The 23,612-nt window shown below is 40.1% G+C and overlaps 1 protein-coding gene across 1 annotated transcript in view; it reads left to right on the top strand.

The window, feature by feature from the left end:
* Window positions 1-23,612, top strand: part of hm13 (histocompatibility (minor) 13) — a 67,595-nt gene that overhangs the window by 6,663 nt on the left and 37,320 nt on the right. Inside the window, exons 3-5 of the mRNA XM_034171887.1 lie at window positions 130-212; window positions 304-392; window positions 4,579-4,664. Of these exons, the coding sequence (XP_034027778.1) occupies window positions 130-212; window positions 304-392; window positions 4,579-4,664 (258 nt within the window). The remainder of the gene's footprint in view (window positions 1-129; window positions 213-303; window positions 393-4,578; window positions 4,665-23,612) is intronic.

The raw sequence follows: 23,612 nt of genomic DNA, 5'->3' as shown, positions 1-23,612 counted from the left end.
CCCTACATGGGAAACCATGCTGCTCATTAACTTCACATGAACTCACCCGTCAGTGACCAACATGGATCAGGTTAGTTTGACTGCTCTTAACTCTCTGTCATCTGATTACTGATGGTTTCTGTGTTGCAGGTATTTTCTCAAGAGTATATCAACCTGCTGCTGTCGGTTTACTTCTTTGTCCTGGGTGTCCTCGCTCTGTCTCACACAATGAGGTGAAATACCACATTAAACCCCCTGGAGCCGGTGTTGTAGCCCATGTCAGATGTGTTCCATGGTTTGATCTTGCTGATCTTCTGCCCGCAGTCCTCTGATGTCCAGGGTTTTTCCAGCATCCTTGCCTAACAAACAGTACCAGCTGCTCTTCACTCAGGGCTCTGGAGAGTCCAAAGAGGGTGAGTCCTTCAGCCAACACAATGGCAGTCTGGCTGTCTGTTCCAGCCGCCATTAAAATGCTCCATGCAAATGTGAGAAACAGATTCTGGCTGCTTGTTAGATTAAAACGTGAACAAAGTGAAATGGTAATTGTATTTTATCACACCTTTGTGCTTTTTAAAACAACGGATCACCGAACAGACTGACGACAGGTGTAGGAGCATTCTTCGGTGTTGGTACACCCACTGCCCTATGGAACTGCTCTGGGTCCTGATGGACCAAACCCAGTACAGCAGCAGTCCATCCCTGAAAGTAGCCATCTGTCTCTCATCCAGCTGAAACCTGGCCAGGTCTTTGGCCTCTTCCAGTTCCATTATGCAACACTGAAGCACCATCTACCTGGATCACCCTCAGGAGAATACAGCACCTGGCTGTAGTAGATTTTCTGCCAGTCTGAGTACACCTAACCTGGATCTCCTGAAGTAACTGCTAATGTGATACAGTGTCACTCCAGTTGTGCCCAAGGATCCTCCAGAGAGACCCAGCACCAAGACATCCAGTTGTCACCTTAAGCCAGTGGTTGCTGTACAGAAAGCACTGGGACCATTAACACTTTGAGCTTCATTCTACAAAACTATCAATATCACCAAATCTGGTGACTTCATATTAACCAGATGATCCTGTTAAGTGTCAGGATTAGGGATGGGTATTGATAAGATTTGATCGATATCAGTTCTGCTTATCAATCACATTCCTTATAGATTCCCTTATCAATTCCTCCTGTGAATTTTCTGTCCTAAAAGTAGTGCTTTACAGGTTTTCTATGTCAACATTTTATTGAGTCTTAAAGTAAATAAATATGAAATTGGTCACTGGATCCTTGATCTCTGGACATAAATAGAAATAAACAAAATATGTAGTTTTTGTCAAAAGCATTTTCTTCAGACATTAATGGCATAAATGTCACTCCATACCTCTCAGCTGAGCTCAGCCGGCTGCATGTCAGCATCAGTATAATTCATAAAGAACATAGGATGTCTCATTTTGGGAGACATTTTGAGATTTGACTCAGCAGAGAGCGGCGCAGCGTTTGGAGCTGTGCGAATGGAACAGAGGATCATTCTCGTTTCTTGCTTGCAACAAGACAAGAGTCCCAGTTAGAGACTTTATGGCCCAGTCACACGGCACTTAACAAAGGGTGACGAAACCCTGACGAAACAAGAAATCTGGACTTTCGTTGACTGTCGTTGGCATCATTTGACCTTCGTGCAGCCTCGTTCCTGCAGCTGGCGCTCCGTCAGGATTTTTAAACTGTTGAAAAATTTGAACGAAGGGCAACAAAAACCTCAATTCGTCTCTTGTTTTGCTGTCGTTCTTGACGTTTTTTAAGCATTTGTGTAGTTTTTGTAACGTTATTGTTTAATTTGACTTCGTTGGAGCAGCTGAATGTTTTCAGACAGTGCAGAAGCCGGTTTGTGAGCGCTGAGGCTGATGCTGCTTCATGTACCATCAGAAATTACAGGGCAAACTCAGCCTGCTTGCTTGGATTTTTTTATCGGGGGGGGGCAGCTTCAATGGGCTCAGGCACCTTACATAGGCCAGAATTATTCTTTTTTGTGGATATAATTAATTATTTTGCCACAAACAACTGTTGAATTTGAAACAACAAAAAAGTCATCAGTGGCAGCAGGAGCTGCTCCGTGCGCTTATTATTTTTTATTAAATATAACAATATGAGTGTAGGAATGATAATCCAGTCCTTCTGTACATGTGGCAACAGGCAGATGAATCAAAATGATTATATAAAGAGCTGTTCTGGAAGGCAGAATTCACGTTGTGGATCAGTGATCAGCTGGTGGAATAACGCACATGTGAGTCAATGTGCGCGTTCACACGCACTGATTAATTTACTGCTCTGATATATTCAATCATCCTTACACTTATATTTATATTTATTCTCCCTTTTGACAGTTTTCTGTTATAAATAAATAAATAAATATGGCTTAGAACATAATACTGTGATACAGCAGTGACCACAGCACACTTTTTTTTTTTAAATTGGAGGAAGACGGAGCACGCAGCGTGTTGACAGACAGTGTGGATTCTGATAATGATGGAGATGATCCCTCTTTTGTTCTGGACAAGGAACCAGAGCAGGTGATCCACTGACGTGCACACAGATCTCCACAGATTCTGTTTGCAGTTTCTCCAGGACTCAGGTGCTATGAGCTCCGTCCCAGCGCAGAGTCCTGGAACGCAGAGATGCAGACACACACTGCTCGTTTCATCGAGATCGTGAGCTTCGGTTTTAATTTCCTCTTTTGTCCCTTTTGCACTCTTGCTTCGCAGACTGTTCGGTGATAAAAGCTCTTTCGTCCACCTTTTCTCAATGAATTGTGATTTTTTTTTTTTTTTTTTTTTTTTTTTTTACTTTTTCCCTTCGTTCAGGAATCGTCGTGTGCCGTGTGACTGGGCCATTAATCCACACAAAAGTGCCTCATGATTGACATTTTTAAACGGTTTTTAGAGGAGTTAAGAAGCGGACTTGCTCCTTCTGAAAAGCAGCGAAGCAATGAACCAGCCAAGCTGCAGGTCTTTGCACTGCTTCATTGGTTCAAGCTTCAAGAAAAGCTGCTGCAGAAGCGGTTGATTACAGAGCCACTGCAGGGTATGCAATCAATGTAAAGAAATGATAATTTTCCCGACAAACACCCTGAAAAACAACGGCTGCTCTGAACAGGGCTGTGAAAACTGCGGATCCGCGGGATTCCATGGATTTAGTCATGGGGTGGGGTGTTAATGATGTACTCTTTAATCGTGAACATCACTGAGTTTTTAAAATGCTTATCGCAAAGCGTTCTCTTTTTTATACGACATTGTGTAAATTTTATAAGTCCGCGGACACTGATCTGTGTGTTACAGATACAAATCAGTTTCCTCGGATCTGCGGAGTTTCGTGGAGGAAAAATGCCACTCAAAGCGTAGCTGTTATGACAGTTGTCATAAAGCAGGACTGGTTGGTTGCTATGGTGATGCTGTGTGGCTCCTGTGCGACGCTTAAGCTAAACTTAGCATGTGGACATCCCAAAATTTTAGAGCATTCAAGTTTTTAAAAGATTTGTGCAGCATGCCTGTCATGGACCGACGTTGCACAGAGAGAAGACGGCGAGAAAGACTGTTTGAAAAATTCTTATAAGGACAACAATCCGTGGAATTGTTGCTGGCTTCATCAACACACCTGAAAGATAAAAGAAACGGGAAAAGTGAACTGTGCTCTCTCAGGAAACACGGTAAGAATTTTTCTCTCCCTTCTGTTCAAACAGGATTTTAGATAAGATTATGTGACTTTCTTTCATTGTAAAAAAAGACATTGTGGCTTTGAATGGATTTAGGCTGCATGAATTTACACAAGAATATAAGTGACTTTTTGCTATAAGGTATGTTATTGATATTTTACCATGATTTTCCAAATATTCTACAAGCTTTAGCTGTGGTTTTTGAAATGCTGTAACAGTCTTTTCAGTCTTCATACATTTCATGTAGTTTAATTGTTCTGAGTTGATGCATAATTTGGTTTACAATTAAAAGGAAAATCATTCGAGGTCCTACTTTCACATATTCTGTTATTTCAACATCATCGACAGGTCAAATAAAAGGTTGAATATAGGATCATTTAAATATCCACTAATTTTGAGATTTGTTCTTCCAGGAGATGCTGAAAAAGTATCATTAGATAAAAATTTAATTCTGGGCCCCCACAGGGCCCTAGACCCCGGCTCCTGGGGAGCTGTACCCCCCCCCCCCCCCCCCGCAAATTTTCCTCGGATTTCACAATTTTCATTTCACAGCCCTGTCTGAAGGACCGATAAGAATCATGAAGCAAAAAGATTATTGATGTCGGTGGATCGAATAATTTCTTAACAATTCTCAAAAAAGAACCAGTTCTCAATACCCATCCCTAATCAGGATGAACCACAAAGCAGCTGAACCCGTAAACCGCTGCCCCTGCAGGTTTCAGTACCTGCAGAGCTCCGATATGGTCAAACGAACAGTCCTCAGGCTTTCTGCTGTTTTCCTGGTTTTCTGTCTGACGTTCTTTGAAAGATTGGAACCGTTTGTTTGAAGGGAAAATGATGATGTGAGCTCTGTTTTCTTGTTTATCTTGACAGAAACTGAAAGTAACTTACCGTGTCTGTGTCTTTCCAGAAATTGTCAACTATGAGTTTGACACCAAGAATCTGGTGTGTCTGCTCATCAGCACTGTGGTGGGTGTCTGGTACATGCTTAAAAAGGTAATGCTTCATTTTTCATAACAGCTAAAAGTCCACACCATTGGATTTATTGTGGTTAGGGCACAGTGCATACGCCACATAATGGAGTCATCCAGGAAGACCACTGGTCTGTCCCCACCTCTCCAAAATAACCATCTACCTGCTGCAGCCAGGTCAGAGGGGAGTTTTTAATCTATTATTTATACAGGTAGTCTCACTGAGCTACAAAGTTCATGGGTGTTGGTGAGAGTTTTTTATTTTTTTATAAACTTCTTTGACGTTGGACAGATTGTACAGCAAAGCTGCACAACACAAGCGCCGAAGGCACAAAGTCCTCTCCAGGGGTCTGGGGGCATGGCCCCCAGCCCTGGAATTTTCTTAAAATTGGTGCATTCTGGTAGGTTCTTGACACATAATTCTTATACCTCCATCACACATACGCGTCAGAATGACGCCATTCGGCCTCAATCGGAAAGTATTGAGGTGCAGTCTGAAGACTGACGGACAGCAGTCTCTGAGCAGTCTACATATTTGGTCCCATTGCTCGTCTGTTGCACATGTTCAAAGCGCTGTTGAGATGGGATGCACATCTGATGGCGGTTTATATGTAGTTTGTGTGCCATCTGATCGCAATCTACATACACTGACGGCGTCTTAACAGCATTTGAAATGATCTGATAACAGTTGATTGAGCTCTGAGATGGATTGGACACGGCAAAGCCTGCCTGCATGTATGTCCACCTCCACTGGACCCCGGCCAAGTATGACAAAGGAAATGTTGATATGAAATAACATGTATGCGGCACGCATTTACCATGTGCAGTAGGTATGAATAGCACGCAATCAAACTGAAAGTACTGTGTGCCACTGAAGGTCAATGCATCGCACAAGGCATGCCTTCGCAGATGTGAACAGGCTTATATCCACCATAGACCTTACAGTACGGCTACATTAGAGTGCCTTTATTAGAGTGGCGACATCACGAGTAAAAAAAAAAAATCAGTCAAGTGACTCATGGTGCCATCTTGGGTTCAAAATAGTGTTGCTGTTAATGTGTCTGCATGTAAATCAGCTATTTTACTTATTTGCTGAAAATGCTGGATTGTTGTGCATTTGGAGGCACAAATAGACACAATAAGGGCTTCAAGATGTACAGATTCCCTTCAGGTCCGAACAGAAGAAACACTTGGGAAAATAAAGTCAGCCGTGTGGGATGGAAGCTTCTTCATCATCAAAGTTTTGAGAGGTGAATTTATTGTTCAGTCCCATGTACAGTAAAACTCATCTAAATCATCATCGTATAAACCAGATATTCAGTCACCGGACAAAAAAGTCCCAAACTTTTTGTATTGTTTTCCATGTAATAAACACCGTATATAACAGATTTTGTACAAGGGATTTTTCGCTCACATCAGATAAAATGTCCCATCCGATCACAGTGTATTTCCATTAAACCCCTTGCATGTGGGACCGGAGACATTTCCGTGATTAAAAGTCTGTTTATGTTTTCACACCATACTCAGACTCGGAGCCTCAGCCTGATGTGCACCTGTTAAATCAGTCGGCGCAAACGGTTGTGGTTTAACACTTTGTTGCTTTCACTGCTTTGTCTGCCATTATATTATACCAGTTTTTTGCAGTCCGCACACTGATAACATTTTGATAATGGATCAAATACATTTGGCAGCAAAAACATTTCTCAGGAAATTTTGACCCGGTCATTAAATGAGGCGCACGTCACGATTCAGGATTCTGCCTTGTGACTGGAACTAATCCGTATTGCTCACATCGGATAAAATGTCCCATCCGATCGCAGTGTATTTCCATTAAAAACCCAGAGTTCAGCTCTGATATTCACTGATTTGTGGAAAGTGGTACCAGAGTCATTTCTGTGATTAAAAGCTCGACCATTTATTGTTTTCAAACCGTGTTCAGACTCGGACCCGCATCCTGACGTGCACCTGTTAAATCTGGCACAAAAGGCTGTGATTTGACACTTTTTTGCTTTCAGTCCTTCGTCTCCCATCATATTATAACTGTTTTTACAGCGCGCACTGATTAAAATTGGATCAGAAAGGTCCTCAACTTTACAGCATGAAGTTAGTAAAAGAAGAAAATGTACATCTTTGAATTGGGGGTGACGATTGTAGAAAAAAAAAGCTTGTCGAGGGTCAAATTAATCCAGAATAAAGCAGAATCCAGAGACAGAGAACTTTAAAACTGTCATGCACGTCGTTGCATGACACAGAGTTACAGTGCTGCAGCTGCATAAATCCGACATTAAATGAATTAAATAAATCATCATAAATTGTCATTTTGATAGTTTAACTATTTTTAATATTTATTTTGATAGCAACTATACCTGTATGTGTTGCTGTATGTGGTTAAATGATTAAAAAAAAATATTGAAAACATTAAAAGTTCATGCAGTAGTTCAACGCAGTTGGAACCAAAATGGCACCGTGTTCTGAGTTGACGTTACGCTCTCTAATCAAAACACTTTAAGGTATATTTCCATTCCATCCCATGGGTGATGTGAATAATAATACAATAACATGCTTTAGGAGGGCCCAGTCAGGCCCAGTCGGCCAAAATGACATTTGCCCGAGTTAGACAAGGGCGAATATCTGTCATTGCGGGCGACCGCATGGACGGAGGGACTTAGTAAATGCATACCGCACGACAACAGCATGTTATTTGCATTATTATCACTTTTTACTGAGTTTCGCAACACATAACGCGTACATAAAAAGTTGGCGCACTTTAACTTTTGTCGTGTCGGCTGGCACGCGCTGCTCTCCAAATTCGGCAGTGCGTCCTCATCAAGCTGGCTGCTTTAGCTGCTGTTCATTGTCGTACTATCCATGGGAAAATCATCCGGAATATTCATATTGGGACCAACACACACTTCTCGCCTTTGTATCTTTTCCTCTGCGGACAGTCCCCCAGCGGACAGTTCTTGCGCTGCGCACTATGACGTCATTTGTTTACGTACAGCGGGCGGGTATAGCCAGGTAGCGTTGACGTAAATCTACAATACCGGCCTAGCAACGCCTCGGTAAAGTGATAATAATGTGAAATATTGTGCCCAACATATCTGTGATACCACGGGCACGGCTATAATACACTTATTATTACTTGATCACCATCTAAACTCTGTAGGGAGGTATGATGTGGAACTGTTTTGCCAGCCCATGATAAAATTATTTAACATAAATCTCACCGCCAGCATGGAACCAGGAGCGCTTCACAGCACAGGGGGCACAGGAGCCAGGCATCACAGCCTGTGGTGAAAAGCCTCACCCGGCTGCTGTGTGCTGCAAACAACCAAGGCAAAAATAACTCCCCTGTGATAATCCAACCGACATCAGTGTACAGAGGTGCAGTGTGCTGAAGTGAGCAAACTCAAACAAGAAAAATTAAAGTTCGCTAGAAAAGCTGCGTCTGACGAAAGGTGGGAAAGCCCACTGCCAGCAAACCTTCAGCAAATGGAGTCCAGTGGCTGACAGCGGCACGTGTGCGTGCACACGCAGCAAAATTTAGCACGCAGCGAACGGAGTCCAGTGGCTGAAGGCAGCACGTGCGCGCACACACAGCAAAGTTTAGCATGCAACAAGCGGAGTCCAGTGGTTGGCAGCGGTGCGCCCCGTGCATACGCTTAGTGGCTCATTCAGCTGTTATGAACACACACACACACCGCTGAGTGATCATTTCAGCACCTGTTCTGCACACACAAACACACACGCATGTGAGGTCAGTCGCGCTGGGAAGTGGAGGATGAGTGTAGATGTGGTTGCGTGAGTGACCAACCACACCGATGCCGGGTTGGACACATATGGTGTGAGTTCGGTCCATACGTCAGTTGTACTGCGGTGTTCAGTACCGGCAGGTCCTGTGCAAAGGGAGGACTCAGCGTTGCCTCCCACTCTGTCCCGTGTTTGCCATCCAGATATTTGGACATTGGGCAGTCTTCAGCGCCTTTTATGGCTGTATGATAGCAGGTCTCTGTCATCTACCTGTTGTCTAAATACACTTTGGTACGATTGTGCAGCTGTGGACGAGGTAGTCTGGGTGGGATCTGCTCAGTCTACACACCTCTTTCCCTCCCGACTGTGTCCGAATTATGGCCATTTTTGCCGCGTTGGTCCTGTTCCTGCACATTCTTGCTATGTGTGACGGGGGTTTTATTTAGAAAAATCTGTGTTTTCAATTATATCTGAAGAAGATATAACTCTAGAAAGTGATTTTTTTTTTTCTCCTCAGTAAAAAGTGTATCTTTGACCGCAAGAAAAGTTGTATACAGTGATACAAACTTTTTGTGATACCACCATAACCCCACATATGATACAATAATAAGCCATCCAAATTAATCTGATTAAATCATTTTATAATTAAATAATAATAATAAAAGCTTCAGATCAATAATCATTGTATACATCAAAACATGAGATCAAATAAGTTAACTATGATTTGTACATATTTTCCTTTTTCTGCCAATGATGCAGACTTTCTCTGATTGAATAGTTTCCAACTTCAGTCAGCATTACTGCAGATTGTTCCATTTCTTTGTGAATTTAAATTAGGCTGAAATTAAATGAACTCACCAAATGGATACAACATGAAACTTATGAGATTATCTGACTTCAGTTCACTCTGATATAGGGATGGGTATCGATAAGATTTTATCTATCGGTTCCGCTTATCGATCCGATTCCCTGATCGATACCTCTTGTGAATTTTTTGTGTACTAAAAGTAGGCTTTACAGGTTTTCTATGTCAAAGAGCTTTTTCTTCTCGTGCACCTGCTCTGTGGAACGGCCTTCCTGCGACCATGAGGCACTCAGAGTCCGTGAACATTTTTAAGTCAAGACTTAAACCCTATTTGTATTCCCTTTCTTATGAATAGTTTTTTTTTTTCCAGTATTTTTATTAAATTTTCTTGCAAAGATATAACAATATGAATAATTGACAATATGAACATGTCAATATACAAGAAGAACAATACATTTCACACACACACATACACATCCATACTTGTGCACATATAAACCTTACATTGCGCAATTTATCACAATCCACTCAAATATCACTATTCAGCAGTAACAAAAAGGAAAATGCATAATAATAATAATGTAGAGATGACTTCTGTATTTCCTATTTCATAGATATAATATTCAACTATGGTTCCCACAATTTAACAAAATCTTTTCGTTTACCCTTGACTATATATGTCAGTCTTTCAAGACCTATACATTCTGAAAGTTCCTTAATCCACTGTCTTGGGGAAGGGGCTTCAATATTCTTCCAATTCAGAGCAATAACTCTTCTAGCTTGTAAAAGTCCAAAATCCAATAGTTTCACTTGTTTTTTTTTTTCAATAGGCCATCAGGATATATTCCCAATATACATAATTTTGCACAAAGTGGAATGTTTATATTAAATATTTCCATTAAGCATTGAATTACATTTTTCCAAAAAAGTTGAATTGTCGCGCATTCCCAATGACAGTGTACAAGAGTTCCTTTAAAGTTACCACATTTATTACAAGTGTCGGGAATATTATTAGAGATATGGTGAAGTATTTCAGGAGTTATATATGTCCTTGTTAGCCATTTGTATTGAAGTAGTTCAAGTCTTGTATTTATTGTTTGTTTCTGTGCTCTTAAACATGCTTCGTTCCATTCAGTTTCACTTATATCTTCATCCAAGCATTCAATTTATCTAGTGTTGAATCTTTAGAATGGACCATGAGCAGGTTGTAAAATTTTGATAATAGACCTCTCCCTTTCTGGTGTTTTATAGCAATTTTGTCAAGTGTTGATAGACAGGGGATATTCGTACTTTCTCTATATTTTGATGATATAAAATTTCTTATTTGTAAATATTTAAAAAAAGTGCTTTTTGGGGATTTGAAATTTTTCACACAATTCATTGAATGTAAGCAGTTTTCCATCTACATATAGGTCCTTGATTGTCTGAATGCCTTTGTCTTTCCATAATTTGAATCCTCCATCCATCCTACCTGGTATGAACTGGTTATTGTTCCATATAGGTGAGAAACGAGATATTGTTATAGGGTTTTTGACAAGTTTATGGGCATTGTACCATACAGTTATTGTGTTTTTTAGAAATGGATTTTTTGTTTGTTTTTTTAAGTAGTTTTATATCAGATGAATATAGATAGTTGTTTATTGGTAAATTTGGGATTGATTGTTGCTCGATGGATACCCAAGCTGGAGGAGTGCCTGTACTGAAATAGTGCAATGCTGATGTTAATTGTGCTGCCATATAATACCACTGAAGGTTTGGAAATTGAAGGCCCCCTCTTTCATAAGGTAAATAAAGTAGCTTGAACCGAAGTCTTGCTTTCCTCTTGTTCCATATGAATTCACTGAATATTTTGTTCAATTTATCAAAAAATGATCGAGGTAGTGGCAAAGGAAGTGTTTGAAAATAATATAAAAATTTTGGTAAAATTGACATCTTTATTATATTAATGCGTCCTATCATAGAAATAGGTAAACTTGACCAGCGACCAAGTGTTTCTGTGACCTCATCTACCAAGGGATCGTAATTTATAGTGACAATTTTATCTATATCTGGGGTGATTTGGACTCCCAGATACTTGAACCCATCTGTAGTGATAGTGAATTTGGTTTTTATTGGAGGGGATTTCCTGTCCTCATCATTAAGAAACAGTAGTACTGATTTACTATTATTGATTTTATATCCGGAAAATTCGCCAAATTTCTCAAGCAGGTTCATCAGGTTAGGAATAGTGTTCTTTAAGTCTGTTAAAAAGAATATTATGTCATCCGCAAATAAGGATATCAAATGATTTCTACCACCAATGTTGACTCCCGAGAGTCCTACCTGGGCTCTCACCGCTATAGCCAGGGGTTCCATAGCTAGTATGAAAAGAATTGGTGACAGGGGGCACCCTTGTCTAGTGGAACGTTGTAAATGAAATGGTCTGGAAAGGTTATTGTTAGTTAAAACTTGGGCAGTGGGGTTTGTATATAACAATTTAATCCATTTGATGAAGTTTTCCCCCATTCCATATCTTGGGAGTAGTTTCAACAGGTAGTGCCATTCTATCCTATCAAACACTTGATGCGCATCTACTGACAATATTGCTGTATCACGAGCATTATGTTTCTCATATAATACATTTAACACACGTCTGATATTACGATAGCCTTGTCTCTGTTGAACGAATCCTTGTTGATCATCCAATATCAATTTGGGTACACACCTTTCTAGTCTTTTGGAGAGCACTTTGCACAATATTTTCAAATCGCATCCCATGAGACTTATTCCCCTATATGATGCACAATCTGTTTGTGGTTTGTTAGGTTTTAAAATGAGGATGATAGTTGCTAATCTTAGGGTGTCTGGGAGGGTCCCAATTTTGTATGATTCTTTAAACATGTCTAAGAGTGGCTGGGCTACTTTATCTTTGAACATCTTATAGAATTCTACCGGTAGTCCATCTGGCCCCGGTGCTCTGCCGCTGTTCAAACTTCCTATTGCTTCTTTTATATCAGTAATTGTCAATGTCCTGTCCAATATTTCATTATCTTCCTCTGACAGTTTTGGAAATTGTAATTTATCCAGGAAGTTGTTTTGGATTTCTTTGTTCACGTTACATTCTGATTTATACAAATGTTCATAAAATGTCCTAAAGCTATCGTTTATTTCTAGAGGGTCATAAGTTAGATCATCCAAGTTTGTTTTTATACTAAGAATTGCTCTGTCTGATTGCATTTTTTTTTATCCTCCAGGCTAACAGTTTACTTGCTTTTTCTCCCTGGTCGTAATATGCTTGCTTCGTCCACATTAAACTTTTTGCTACTTTTTCAGTTGTTAGTTTATCGTATTTAGTTCTCATAATTCTTAAATTTTGCAGTTTGTCTAGGTCATTAGTGTTATAAAATTCATTTTCTAAAGTTTTAATTTGTTGTTCCATTAATTTAATCTCCATGTTATATTTTTTATTTCTAGTCCCTATGAAACGTATTATTTCACCTCGTATATAGGCTTTAAAAGCTTCCCATCTAATACTAGCGGATGTTTCTTCTTTATTACAGTCAAAATAATTATCTATACATTTTTCTACAAATTTTACGAATACTTCATCTTGTAACAAGAAGGTCTGTAATCTCCATCTTTTTGGACTATACACTATTTTACCCAATTGTATCTTAACAGAAACCGGCGCGTGATCACTCAGTACAATGCTATTATACCAACACTCTTTCACTTGTGGCTCCAAATCTACGGATGTTAAAAAATAATCAATGCGCGAGTGGCTTTTACAGCTGCCTGAAAAACAGGAATATTGAATACTATTTGGATTTCTAATCCTCCATATATCATGTAGTTTTAGATCTTTCATATAGTTATGAAGTATCTTCCTGGTTTTCATATGTGTGCTATCACTTTGGGATGAACGGTCTAAGACTGGGTTGAGAGTGCAATTAAAGTCTACCCCCATAATACACATTCCATCTGAAGTGGAAATATTAAGAAAAAGATTTTCAAAAAAGGATGGGGAGTCATAGTTGGGGCCATAAATATTTATAAGATTCATCTTTTGAGAGAATATAGTACCTTGTAATATAATATATCTTCCTCCTGGATCAATAATGACCTTGGATTTCTGAAATGGTATTGATTTATGGATCAAAATTAAAACCCCTCTGGCATGACTAGTGAAGCACGCATGAAACACTTGGCCAGGCCATCTTTTGGTTAGTATTTTGATATCTTGCATAGTCAGGTGTGATTCTTGTAGGTAAATAATTTTAGATTTTAACAACTTTATTCTATTCAATATTTTTTTCACTTTAATTAATTTTCTCATTCCCCTGACATTCCAGCTTGTAATAAGAGCATCAATATATTCTTTTTTACTTTCCATTTAGTGATTTATGATAAATAAGATTAGGACCAAAAATCACCATACCTCTTTCCTTGATAAAGTGCACATTTACACAGTCATACTCATTCATACACATATATACACACACATTGAACCCAGAACATATTTTAAACTTCCCCTTACCCACCCCTGGTATTCCATCCAGTGGAATGAGAACCCCACCCCTTTGAACACTGAAGTTCCCCAGGATGCCGATCCACAATACTGGGGAGAAGCTAACCAACATGACCTTTCTCCCTTGTTCCAACATCGACACCCCAACACCATGTTAGTTCTAATGTCTCTTAACCCCCTTGAAATAAGTATAACAATGGAAGATGTAAAAATAACAGTATACTGTATATATTGCTATTGATATCCAAATTATAACTGCCAACTATAACCTTGAGTTACTGAAGCTTAGCTTAGTAAATAAACAAAAAATATTTTAAATGAAAATATAGACATAAGAAAAACAAAACAAAAACACACCCTGTATTTATCAGGTATCACCTGCTTAGACATGTTTGTTTTATATCAGGAAATTCTTGATCCACCTATTACCACGTTTCAGTTCAAACGCCACCAGTGTTCTCCGTGGAACCTTGAAGTCGCCTGTAGAATTCCTCTGCTTCCTTAGGTGTGGAAAAAATGTGGATCTTACTGTCATGGAGAATTCTAATCCTGCATGGATTGTATTGAAACCCACGGAAAGCGTTAATGTCGATGAAGTTCTTGATGACGGGTTGAAAGTTCTTTCTTGTCCGGGCTGTTTCGGCCGAGAAGTCTTGTGCAAACGTGATCCTCTGGCCATCGTGCAAGATTTGTTGTTTTCTTGCTTCTCGGTAAACAAACTCTCTCTCTTGTAAGTTTAGAAACCGGATCAGAACGGCTCTGTTCTGGCCTGGTCTGGTTGTTGCTGGTGTGCGGTGGGCTCGTTCCAATGTAAATGAACAGTGCGTCAGGCCCAGCCATTTCGGTAGCATCTCAGTAATATAGTCGATAAGTCTACTATTCCCCTCGACTCCTTCACGTATTCCAAACACACGGAGATTTTTACGTCTTCCACGATTTTCCACGTCCTCCAATTTAGCCTCCAGAGAAGCAATGCGCTTAAGAGCAGTTTGTAGAGTTGTGTCGGCTTCCTCCTGTTTAGTTTCGGATGTGGCTATGCGGGCTTCGGCCTGTTCAATGCGAGTCGTGTTTGCAGAGACGTCTTGTATTGTCTGTGTTAGGTTACTCTCTAATGTTGTGAGGGCGGATGACATATTGCTCAATTTTTGATCAATACCACCAAGTCTTCCTCCAAAGTCTGAACGCATTGACTTTAGTTCTGACAGTACATCTTCGATGCTAGCCATATTAGCACACTCCGTGTTAGTAGTAGCATTAGCATCCGTGCTATCCTGGAGATTTGTCGGGGTTGTTCTGGTACTCGTTTTGCGTCCGCGGGTGAAAAGATCGCACTGTTTCATGGACGTTGTCTTTGACATGACCCCCACGCAGCGTGTAAAGTGAAAGTTGGCAGTTAATAAGGGTTTTGTTCATAAAAACAAGAACACGGTGTCGGAGCCACAGCTCTAAGTCGCCATCTTGGTCATGTGGTTCCCGGCTTATGAATAGTTTTTATTTTTTTATCTGTTTTATTCTTTTCAGGCCTGGTATTTTTCCGGCCTGAGCCAGATTTCCAGCTTTTGGATCCGGATATATGCAGCGGAGGTGACAAGTTGCCATGTAATCCCTATGGAAGGATGTGTTGTGGATATGTAGTGACGTGGAGATGTCAGGACATGTCCACGTCAATAACATGGAGGGTGAGGACAATAACATGGAGGGTGAGGAGCGATCCATCTTGCCGTTTGGATAAGACGACCAATTAAAACAGTGGCTGTCTTCTTCAAAGCCGTCTAAAATGTGGAGTTTACCGAAGGAGCTGTCGGTGTGTGTCTGTGTGTGTGTGTGCGCGCAGAGTCAGCAGGCTGCAGACTGCGAGGGAGGGGGTGGGGGGAAGGAGATTCCTGAATGGAGGCACAATACGTTACAGTCTGCTGAGAACCATCAGTGCACGTACGACAGCGAGCGCGGAGCAGAGAGAGGATTTTAACCTGAGTGAACATGTTAAAAAAACAAAACCAAAACGTGGAGCTGCCTTTACTTCTCTCTGAACTTTCTCTCCCGGTGTGATTCTGCCGTTACACTCCTGTTCACACCATGTGCGCATCGTATAATGAATTTATGAGATCATGGGATTAAATAAACAGTCAAATAGCTTTAAAAAATGAGAATATATGAATGAACTGAGCAAAAATTACACATACACGGGTTAAAAAAAACCTTGATGTAGAGGAGCTGTGGTGATGTTCAGACGCACAGATCACAAAAAGCAGGTGAGAACTCTGAACTTTAACAGCTGTTATTTTCCAAAGATATTTATTTGTTCGGTCTTGTAGTGTTTAAGCACAAAACGTGACTGATGAGGAGAAACAGTTTCAGAAATGCAACAGAAACATCCACAAATCAGAAAAAGTTGGGACTGTATGTAAAATGAAGATAAAAATAAAAATGCTGCACTATTCCCAGTTTCTTCACTCACAGAAGCCAAACATTCTTCCACAGTTGTGTAATTATACTACAATAGTAGAATATAAAGAAGGGAAAAAGAAAAAAAAAAAGACAATATATTCATCAATCGCAATTATTTGTCTGACAATTAATCGTCTCCAGAAATTCCTAATCGTGACAACCCTATGAAGATAATTTTATTAATTACACAGATGTGTAATAAAACAAATGGTGACTGGTTTATAACACAATTATGAGAGAGTTTGAGGGGATGGTCTACAAATGACGTTTTCTGCTGGGTAATGTACCTGTTCTTTGTTTAATAAGTGCCGCGAAATATACCCTGTTCTTTGTTTAATAACACGATTTTTCATTGGTCTAGCTCGATGTGATAATAATCATTGAATGTGTTTTAATGTGGCTCGATCTGTATCAGAACAAAAATCTTTTCTTAGCGTTTTGCAGGCACCTGTTAGACAAAGCGACCAAATTGAAGAAAGAGATTATTTAGTGGATATGATTTTGACCAGTGCAACTGATTGCCGTAAGTAGTATTTTATGTTTTTTATCTACGTCGTTTGAAGAGGTCTTAGTAAAAGGATTAAGCATTCATGACGAGTGTTCAAATAATAATAATAAATTTCAAAATTCAAATTGCTTACGAATTTTGGCATTTCGAAAACAAAATGCTTAGCTTAGCTGTTGTAAGTTAATAACCATTCATTTATTGAAAAAAATAATTATTTTTCACATATTTGAAACTCGGAGTGGATGCGAACCCAACACTTTTCATTTTCTGCCTTGCTTTTCTTTCCACACTGATATTCGCTTGGACTGGTCTGTTGAATAAACTATAAAATGAGTGCCCTGAAAATAGGAGCCCAGCAGCAACAGTGTTCAGTGATGGTAGTATGTAGACAAAACCTGCAGTTGTTTTGTTTGTGGTTATTTTATTGCTTTAGAAATCTGCATTGCAAAACACAAACCACTTGACCTCAAAGATAGTAATGATTGTTTAAAATCTTTAATTTTGGGTGTTCCTGAGAGCTTTCCAAACAGGTTTGAAAAGGCCTAAAATCGCACTCCCCAGCCCAGGGCTTTGCCTCTGGACCCCATTGGGGACCTAGGCGGCCCCCAAACCCCTCAACAAATTAGTTTCAGGCTTAGCCATATTGCCTCAATGCCAGCCCTGTCTTTTACTTCTGTTTTTAATTATGTATTTGAATTTTTTATGTTGAACTGTTCTATGTGAGGCACCTTGAGATGGCTTTTGTTGTGATTTGGTGCTTTATAAGACGATTAAATTAAATTGAAATTGAACAACATTTTATTGAGTCTTAAAGTAAATAAATATGAAATTGGTCACTGGATCCTTAAACTTTGGACATAATAAACTCTACATGGTGGATCCTTGATCTGTGGACAATAGAAATAAACAAACTCTGTAGTTTTTGTCAAAAGCATTTCCTTTCAGACATTATTGGCATGAATGTCTTTCCATACATCTGAGATGAGCTCTTACAGCTATGCTGCGCAGCACGTCTCATTTTGGGAGGAAAAAAAAAGTTTTAGTCGATTGTAGTTTCTTGTCTGTATTACAGTGTTTGTAAGCGGTGTCATTTTATTTCAAGCGGCGATTCGTTTTGAAGTTATTAATTCCGACTGGACTCTGTCTTAGCAGAGAGCCGCACAGCGTTTGGAGCTGTGCCAATGGAACAGAGGACGATTCTCGTTTCTTGGATGCAACAAGACATGAGTCCCATTTCGTGACTTTAATCCACACAAAAGTGACTCATGATATTTTAATGGCTTTGAGAGGGGTTAAGAAGCGGACTTGCCGTTTCTGAAGAGCAGCAAATCAAAGAACCAATACCAAAGATTTCATGTCTGCTACCTGCAACACACGTGGAATGTCTCAAACCTAAACCTACTTCTAGGCATCTTATATATAGTACTCTGGAACCACCCCTAAATCCAAACAGTTCAACTGTCAACCCCACTGAGGTCCTTAGTCTGGGTCTCATTAACATAAGATCACTGTCCTCAAAATCATTGTTGATGAATGATCTAATTATTGATCACTTAGATATGATTGGATTATGTGAAACCTGGCTTAAACCTACAGCTGTCCTCCCCTTAAATGAGGCCTGCCTACCAGCATATACATTTAGTCACGTCCCTCGTGATGCGAAGCAAAGCAGAGGTGTTGCTCTTATTTATGAATCTCGGTTTAGTTTATTAGCTGTTGGGGTGTCACAAATATAACTCATTTGAGCATCTGATTCTCTGCTCAGGATATTACGCACTGTCAAGGTCAGAAGAATAAAAATCAGCCGTATTACTTTGTCACTGTATATAGGCCTCTTGGCCCATATTCTGAATTCTTAGATGAATTTGGTGCATTCATCTCTAACTTGTCAGCTAGTGCAGATAACATTCTGATCATTGATGACTTTAACATTCATATAAATAAGGCTTCTGATCCCCTCTGCAAATCATTTATGGAAATTGTGGATGCATTAGGATTTCAGCAATGCATTCGGGACTCGACGCACATTAGTGGAAATACCCTGGATCTGGTTCTTGCACATGTTATTGCTGTCACAAATATTGACATCATGCCTCTTACATCAGTGGTCTCTGATCACTCACTTATTTAGTTTACAGTTTCGCTGCCGTGTTTAGTGGAACAACAACCTTATATATCACTACCGCGATGCATCAACTCCTCAACTGAGACTGAACTCGAAGCTAGACTGCCTGATGTCTTGGCTTCACATTTGGCAAATACCCAATCAGTAAACAGACTTGTGGATAGTTTAAACTCAGTACTCAAAACTACACTCAACATGATTGCGCCACTTATGTTAAAACCACGTTCCCCAAATAACAGTCACCTTGGTTCAGTGATTACCTGCGTGACCTCAAGCATAAGGCTAGAGGTCTAGAACGGAAATGGCGTAGTTCAAAATTAAAAGTATTCCACCTTGCGTGGCATGATGCTATCTTAGACTGTAAGCATGCATTATTGGCTACAAAGCGGACCTATTACTCTGATTTGATCAACAAAAACAAGCATAACTCAAAGTTCTTGTTTGACACGGTGGCATCATTTATTCATGGACAACCACCTGTAGTTTGGACTCCTTTTAAGGCACAAGACTTCCTGGATTATTTTGAGAAGAAAATAGAAGACATTAGGTTAAACATATCCCGGCAAGCCTTAAACCCAACCACTACACCATGCTGTTGAGGTGGGCGCCACTACTGAGGTATTACCTAGACTTACAGAATTTGAAAGTATCTCACTAGGCATGCTGACGAAACTCATAACGTCAACAAAAACACAACCTGTTTATTTGATCCTATACCAACAGAACTGTTTAAGGATCTGTGGCCCATTCTTGGGCCGACTGCGGTGGAAATTATTAATCTTTCTTTAACTTCTGGATCTGTTCCTAAATGTTTCAAATCTGCAGCAGGCATTGACATTAAGCTTTTTAGTATACTTGTCCATAGGACAAGTAACCCTTGTGGTTTACTTTTCCTATAGGAAAAGCTGGTTGACTGGACAAGCGAGCGCCACAGGCGCGAGTTGCGTGAAGCGTGCAAAGGCACGCGATACATACGCCAATGGCACGTGTCACCTAGGGGTGTCTGGGAGCATGCTACTGTGGAAGAACTGAAATTACACTTTTTCATAAATTGCTTCTCTCCTGTGTGGGTGGTAAAATTGAATTTCCAAAAAATAAATTTTATTACATATTGCATGCATAGCCTCTAGCCTTTTAATCCGTTAACCAAGACATAGATCATAATGTTTCTCTCCTGCGATTGTTCATAATTGCCGAAAAAATTTAAATAATTGGTAAATGTCAATATGCATCTGCTTGTCTTCTGTGTGTTTTCTGAATTCATCACTGTTCAATGCATGATCATTTTCCAGTATGTTTTTTGATAAAGCAAATCAAATTCTTTTATTTCAACATTTAAAAATGACTTACTGGTCCGCAATTGAAGGAAAATCCAGACAGACATGGCAGTATATATTGTGTTGTCCTCTTCCTTGTGCCCCAGCCACGGATAATCCTGTGTCTAGCTACTCACAAACTTCCTCTCTCTTCCTTTCTCTTCATACCTCTACTTTGAAGGTTCTACACTTGCAGGAGTTGATGCTTTGCGTTTGACTGGTGTTTCCCCTGGTATCTGGCCCAGTTTCGGAGGTTTTAGAAAAGACATTCTGTTCAATATATTCTTCAAAAGGCGTGTTAATCGATGCGATGTTCGTTATCTAATGTTTTCCCGCCACAGCATCTTGCAAGAAGATGCTACGAACGCACACTCCATGCAGTGGTCTCGTGTACACATGATACAGAGTTATTCCCAGAAATTTTTAGTATAGCGGTGTTGTTGACAATTATTGCCCGAGGCGGCGCGTGTTGCGAGTCATTTTGACTGGTTTTAGATGCATTGAAAGCAAGAATAATAGACAAAAGTTCTTTTTTGTATTTTTCTGTCTTAAGAAAATAAATGACATTGAAAAGTTTTAAAACACATTAATATTTGATGGACATAACAGTTGCTGTCTTCTTTAAAAATGACACACTGCACCTGTGCAGAGTTTTTTTTTTTCTGTCATGTTGACAGTTTAGCTTTTTTTTTTTTTTTTTTTTTCAACATTTTTGAGTGGAATTGCATACTTACTTAAAATAAACAATATAACCCCTAATTGTCTTGCTTGAACAAGAGCTTAAATCTGGACTGATTTGATTGTCAAATCAGAATCAAATTTATTGCCAACTAAGTTCTCACATACAAGTAATTTGATCTGGTGTCATTGGTGCATAAACAACAATAATAAAAAGAAAATGAAAAAAATAATTCTGGAAGAAGTAAAGGAGTAAATCTGCTCTTTTAAAGATGAATCCTGGATGAAAAACTTTCTGAATCCGTTCGGGCGCAGTTCAGCACAAACAGCCTGGCTGGATTTTAAAAAACTGCCTGAGAGCAGGGCAGAGTGTGACGGCACTGTCAGAACACTGGTGGTGCGGCGCTGTTGTTCCATTGTCTGGGGAGAACCCTGTGATATCATGTTTTCCGATTGTCTGCGACATGGAGAGTTGCGGGAAAAACCAAAGACGCTTTCTTGCGAGGTGTAAATGAGAAAACAACTTGTCCGGTCGGACAACGATTTAGAGCTATTGCTAGTCCGATCACATTTTACACTTGTCCCGGACAATCGGACAAGCGTTAATGTCGATGGTAGTGCAGTGATTAAACCATTACTTAAGAAACCTAATCTTGGCTCTAGTGTATTGAAAAAATATCGGCCGATATCAAATCTATCACTTTGCTCTAAAATTCTGGAAAAAGTGGTTTCACGGCAGCTTGTGGACTATCTTACTGAGAATAATCTCTTTGAACCACTGCAGTCTGGTTTCAGAAAATATCATTCCACAGAGACGGCTCTCACTAAAGTGGTGAATGATCTTCTGCTTACAATGGATTTGGACAGCACTACAGTTCTGGTGCTGTTAGATCTCAGTGCTGATTTGATACCGTGGATGATCATATTCTACTTGATAGTCTGGAAAATCATTTAGGATTACTGGGAGTGCCCTTGCATGGCTGACGTCATACTTGACCAGTCGATCTCACTGTTTTGTACTGTAACACTACCGCTAACCTTAGTGACATGAAATTTGGGGTTCCACAGGGGTCTGTCTTAGGCCCCCTGCTTTTCTCCATTTATATAGCACCCCTTGGGCACATATTACGGTGTTTTGGGATTACCTTTCACTGCTATGCTGATGATACTCAGTTATACATGCCGATAACTGCTGGTAATCTCGTTCACATAAAATCCTTAGAAACTTGCCTTGCATCAGTGAGAAGTTGGATGTCTAGAAACTTCCTACTTTTAAACTCTGATAAGACTGAAATGATGGTTCTTGGTCCAGTGAGACATCGGCATCAATTTGACAGTTAACGCTCAGCCTAGGCTCGTGTATCATACATCACACTGACAAAGTGGGGAACATTGGGGTAATTTTTGATCCTACGTTGTCCTTTGACCTCCACATTAGAAATATTACGAGGACTGCTTTCTTCCACCTGCGAAATATAGCAAAGATTTGTCCCATCCTGTCTATGGCTGATGCTGAGACCCTGATCCATGCGTTTATCTCTTCTAGATTGGACTACTGCAATGTTCTATTTTCTGGTTTACTGCAGTCTAGCATTAGGGCTCTCCAGTTGGATCAAAATGCTGCAGCCAGACGTTTGACAATTAATTAAACCTTACGTACCGCCCCGGGTTTTGCGCTCTCAGGGTGCAGGTCTACTTTGTGTGAATAAGAAGCCTGCAGTTTATAGAGTTTTCACTTATTGTGCCCCTGTTCTGTGGAATGATCTCCCTGCGTCAATAAAACAGACATTCTGTGGAGTCTTTCAAGTCCAGACTTGAGACGCACTTATTTTCCCTTTTGTACAGCTAGCATACTGGTATAGTTTTGTTTTACGCTTTTTACTCTTTTAATTGATTTTATTAGTAAACGGAGCATGGCGTGGCCTCAACTTTACCTAAATTCTGGGTCTTTTAGCGAAGCTTAGGGCTAGTGGCTGGTGATCACCTTAGTATTTCTTCTGTTTTTCTTGTTGTTTAATGCTGACAAATTATACTGTATTTTTTTCTTTCTGATGCCTGATTCTGTTTTTTTCTCTGTTTAAGGTGCAGCTCCATCCAGAGATGGGAGTTGTATTTGTGCTGGCGACCCTCCTGTCCTGTGCACCAACAGCATTTCCTGTATATTCATTTTGTGAATTGTTCTGTAATTTATGTTTGTAGCATGGCCCAAGCAGAGGGTCACCCCTTTGAGTCTGGTCTACTTGAGGTTTCTTCCTCAGAGGGAGTTTTTCCTTACCACTGTTGCTCTGGGGGTTAGTAAGGTTAGACCTTACCTGTGTGAAGCGCCTTGAGGCAACTCTGTTGTGATTTGCCGCTATACAAATGAAAATAAATTGAAGTTGAAAACTTGTCTGGGGAGAACCTGATTTTATTCTTTAATTTCCAGGTATTTGCGGGCCGGTCCGAGTCAGCCAAAGGGCCGGATACGGCCCGCGGGCCATAGAATGCCCAGGTGTGGTCTAGACTGGCTTTCTTGGGTTTGTAGCTTGTTTGGGATTGTTGTCTTGCTGTCTGAAGTTCCTCCTGGTTAATTTGAGTCTGTTTTTCTGTAACTTGTAAGAAAAATAGTCCCTTCAGACATCTAAATTCTCATGTTTGTTGTTTTATGATGCGGCAGCACTGGATCGCCAACAACCTGTTTGGTTTGGCTTTTGCGCTGAATGGCGTGGAGCTGCTCCATCTGAACAATGTCAGTACCGGCTGCATCCTGCTGGGGGGGGCTGTTTGTCTACGACATCTTCTGGGTGAGCCTTGTCATGTCTTGGTGTTGATGTTTAAGATACAGCAATACTTCAAT

Source organism: Thalassophryne amazonica, chromosome 6, assembly GCF_902500255.1.
Source record: "Thalassophryne amazonica chromosome 6, fThaAma1.1, whole genome shotgun sequence".
Lineage (NCBI taxonomy): Eukaryota > Metazoa > Chordata > Actinopteri > Batrachoidiformes > Batrachoididae > Thalassophryne > Thalassophryne amazonica.
Note: the sequence above shows the minus strand (reverse complement) of the source record. Positions and strands in the feature narration are given on the sequence as shown.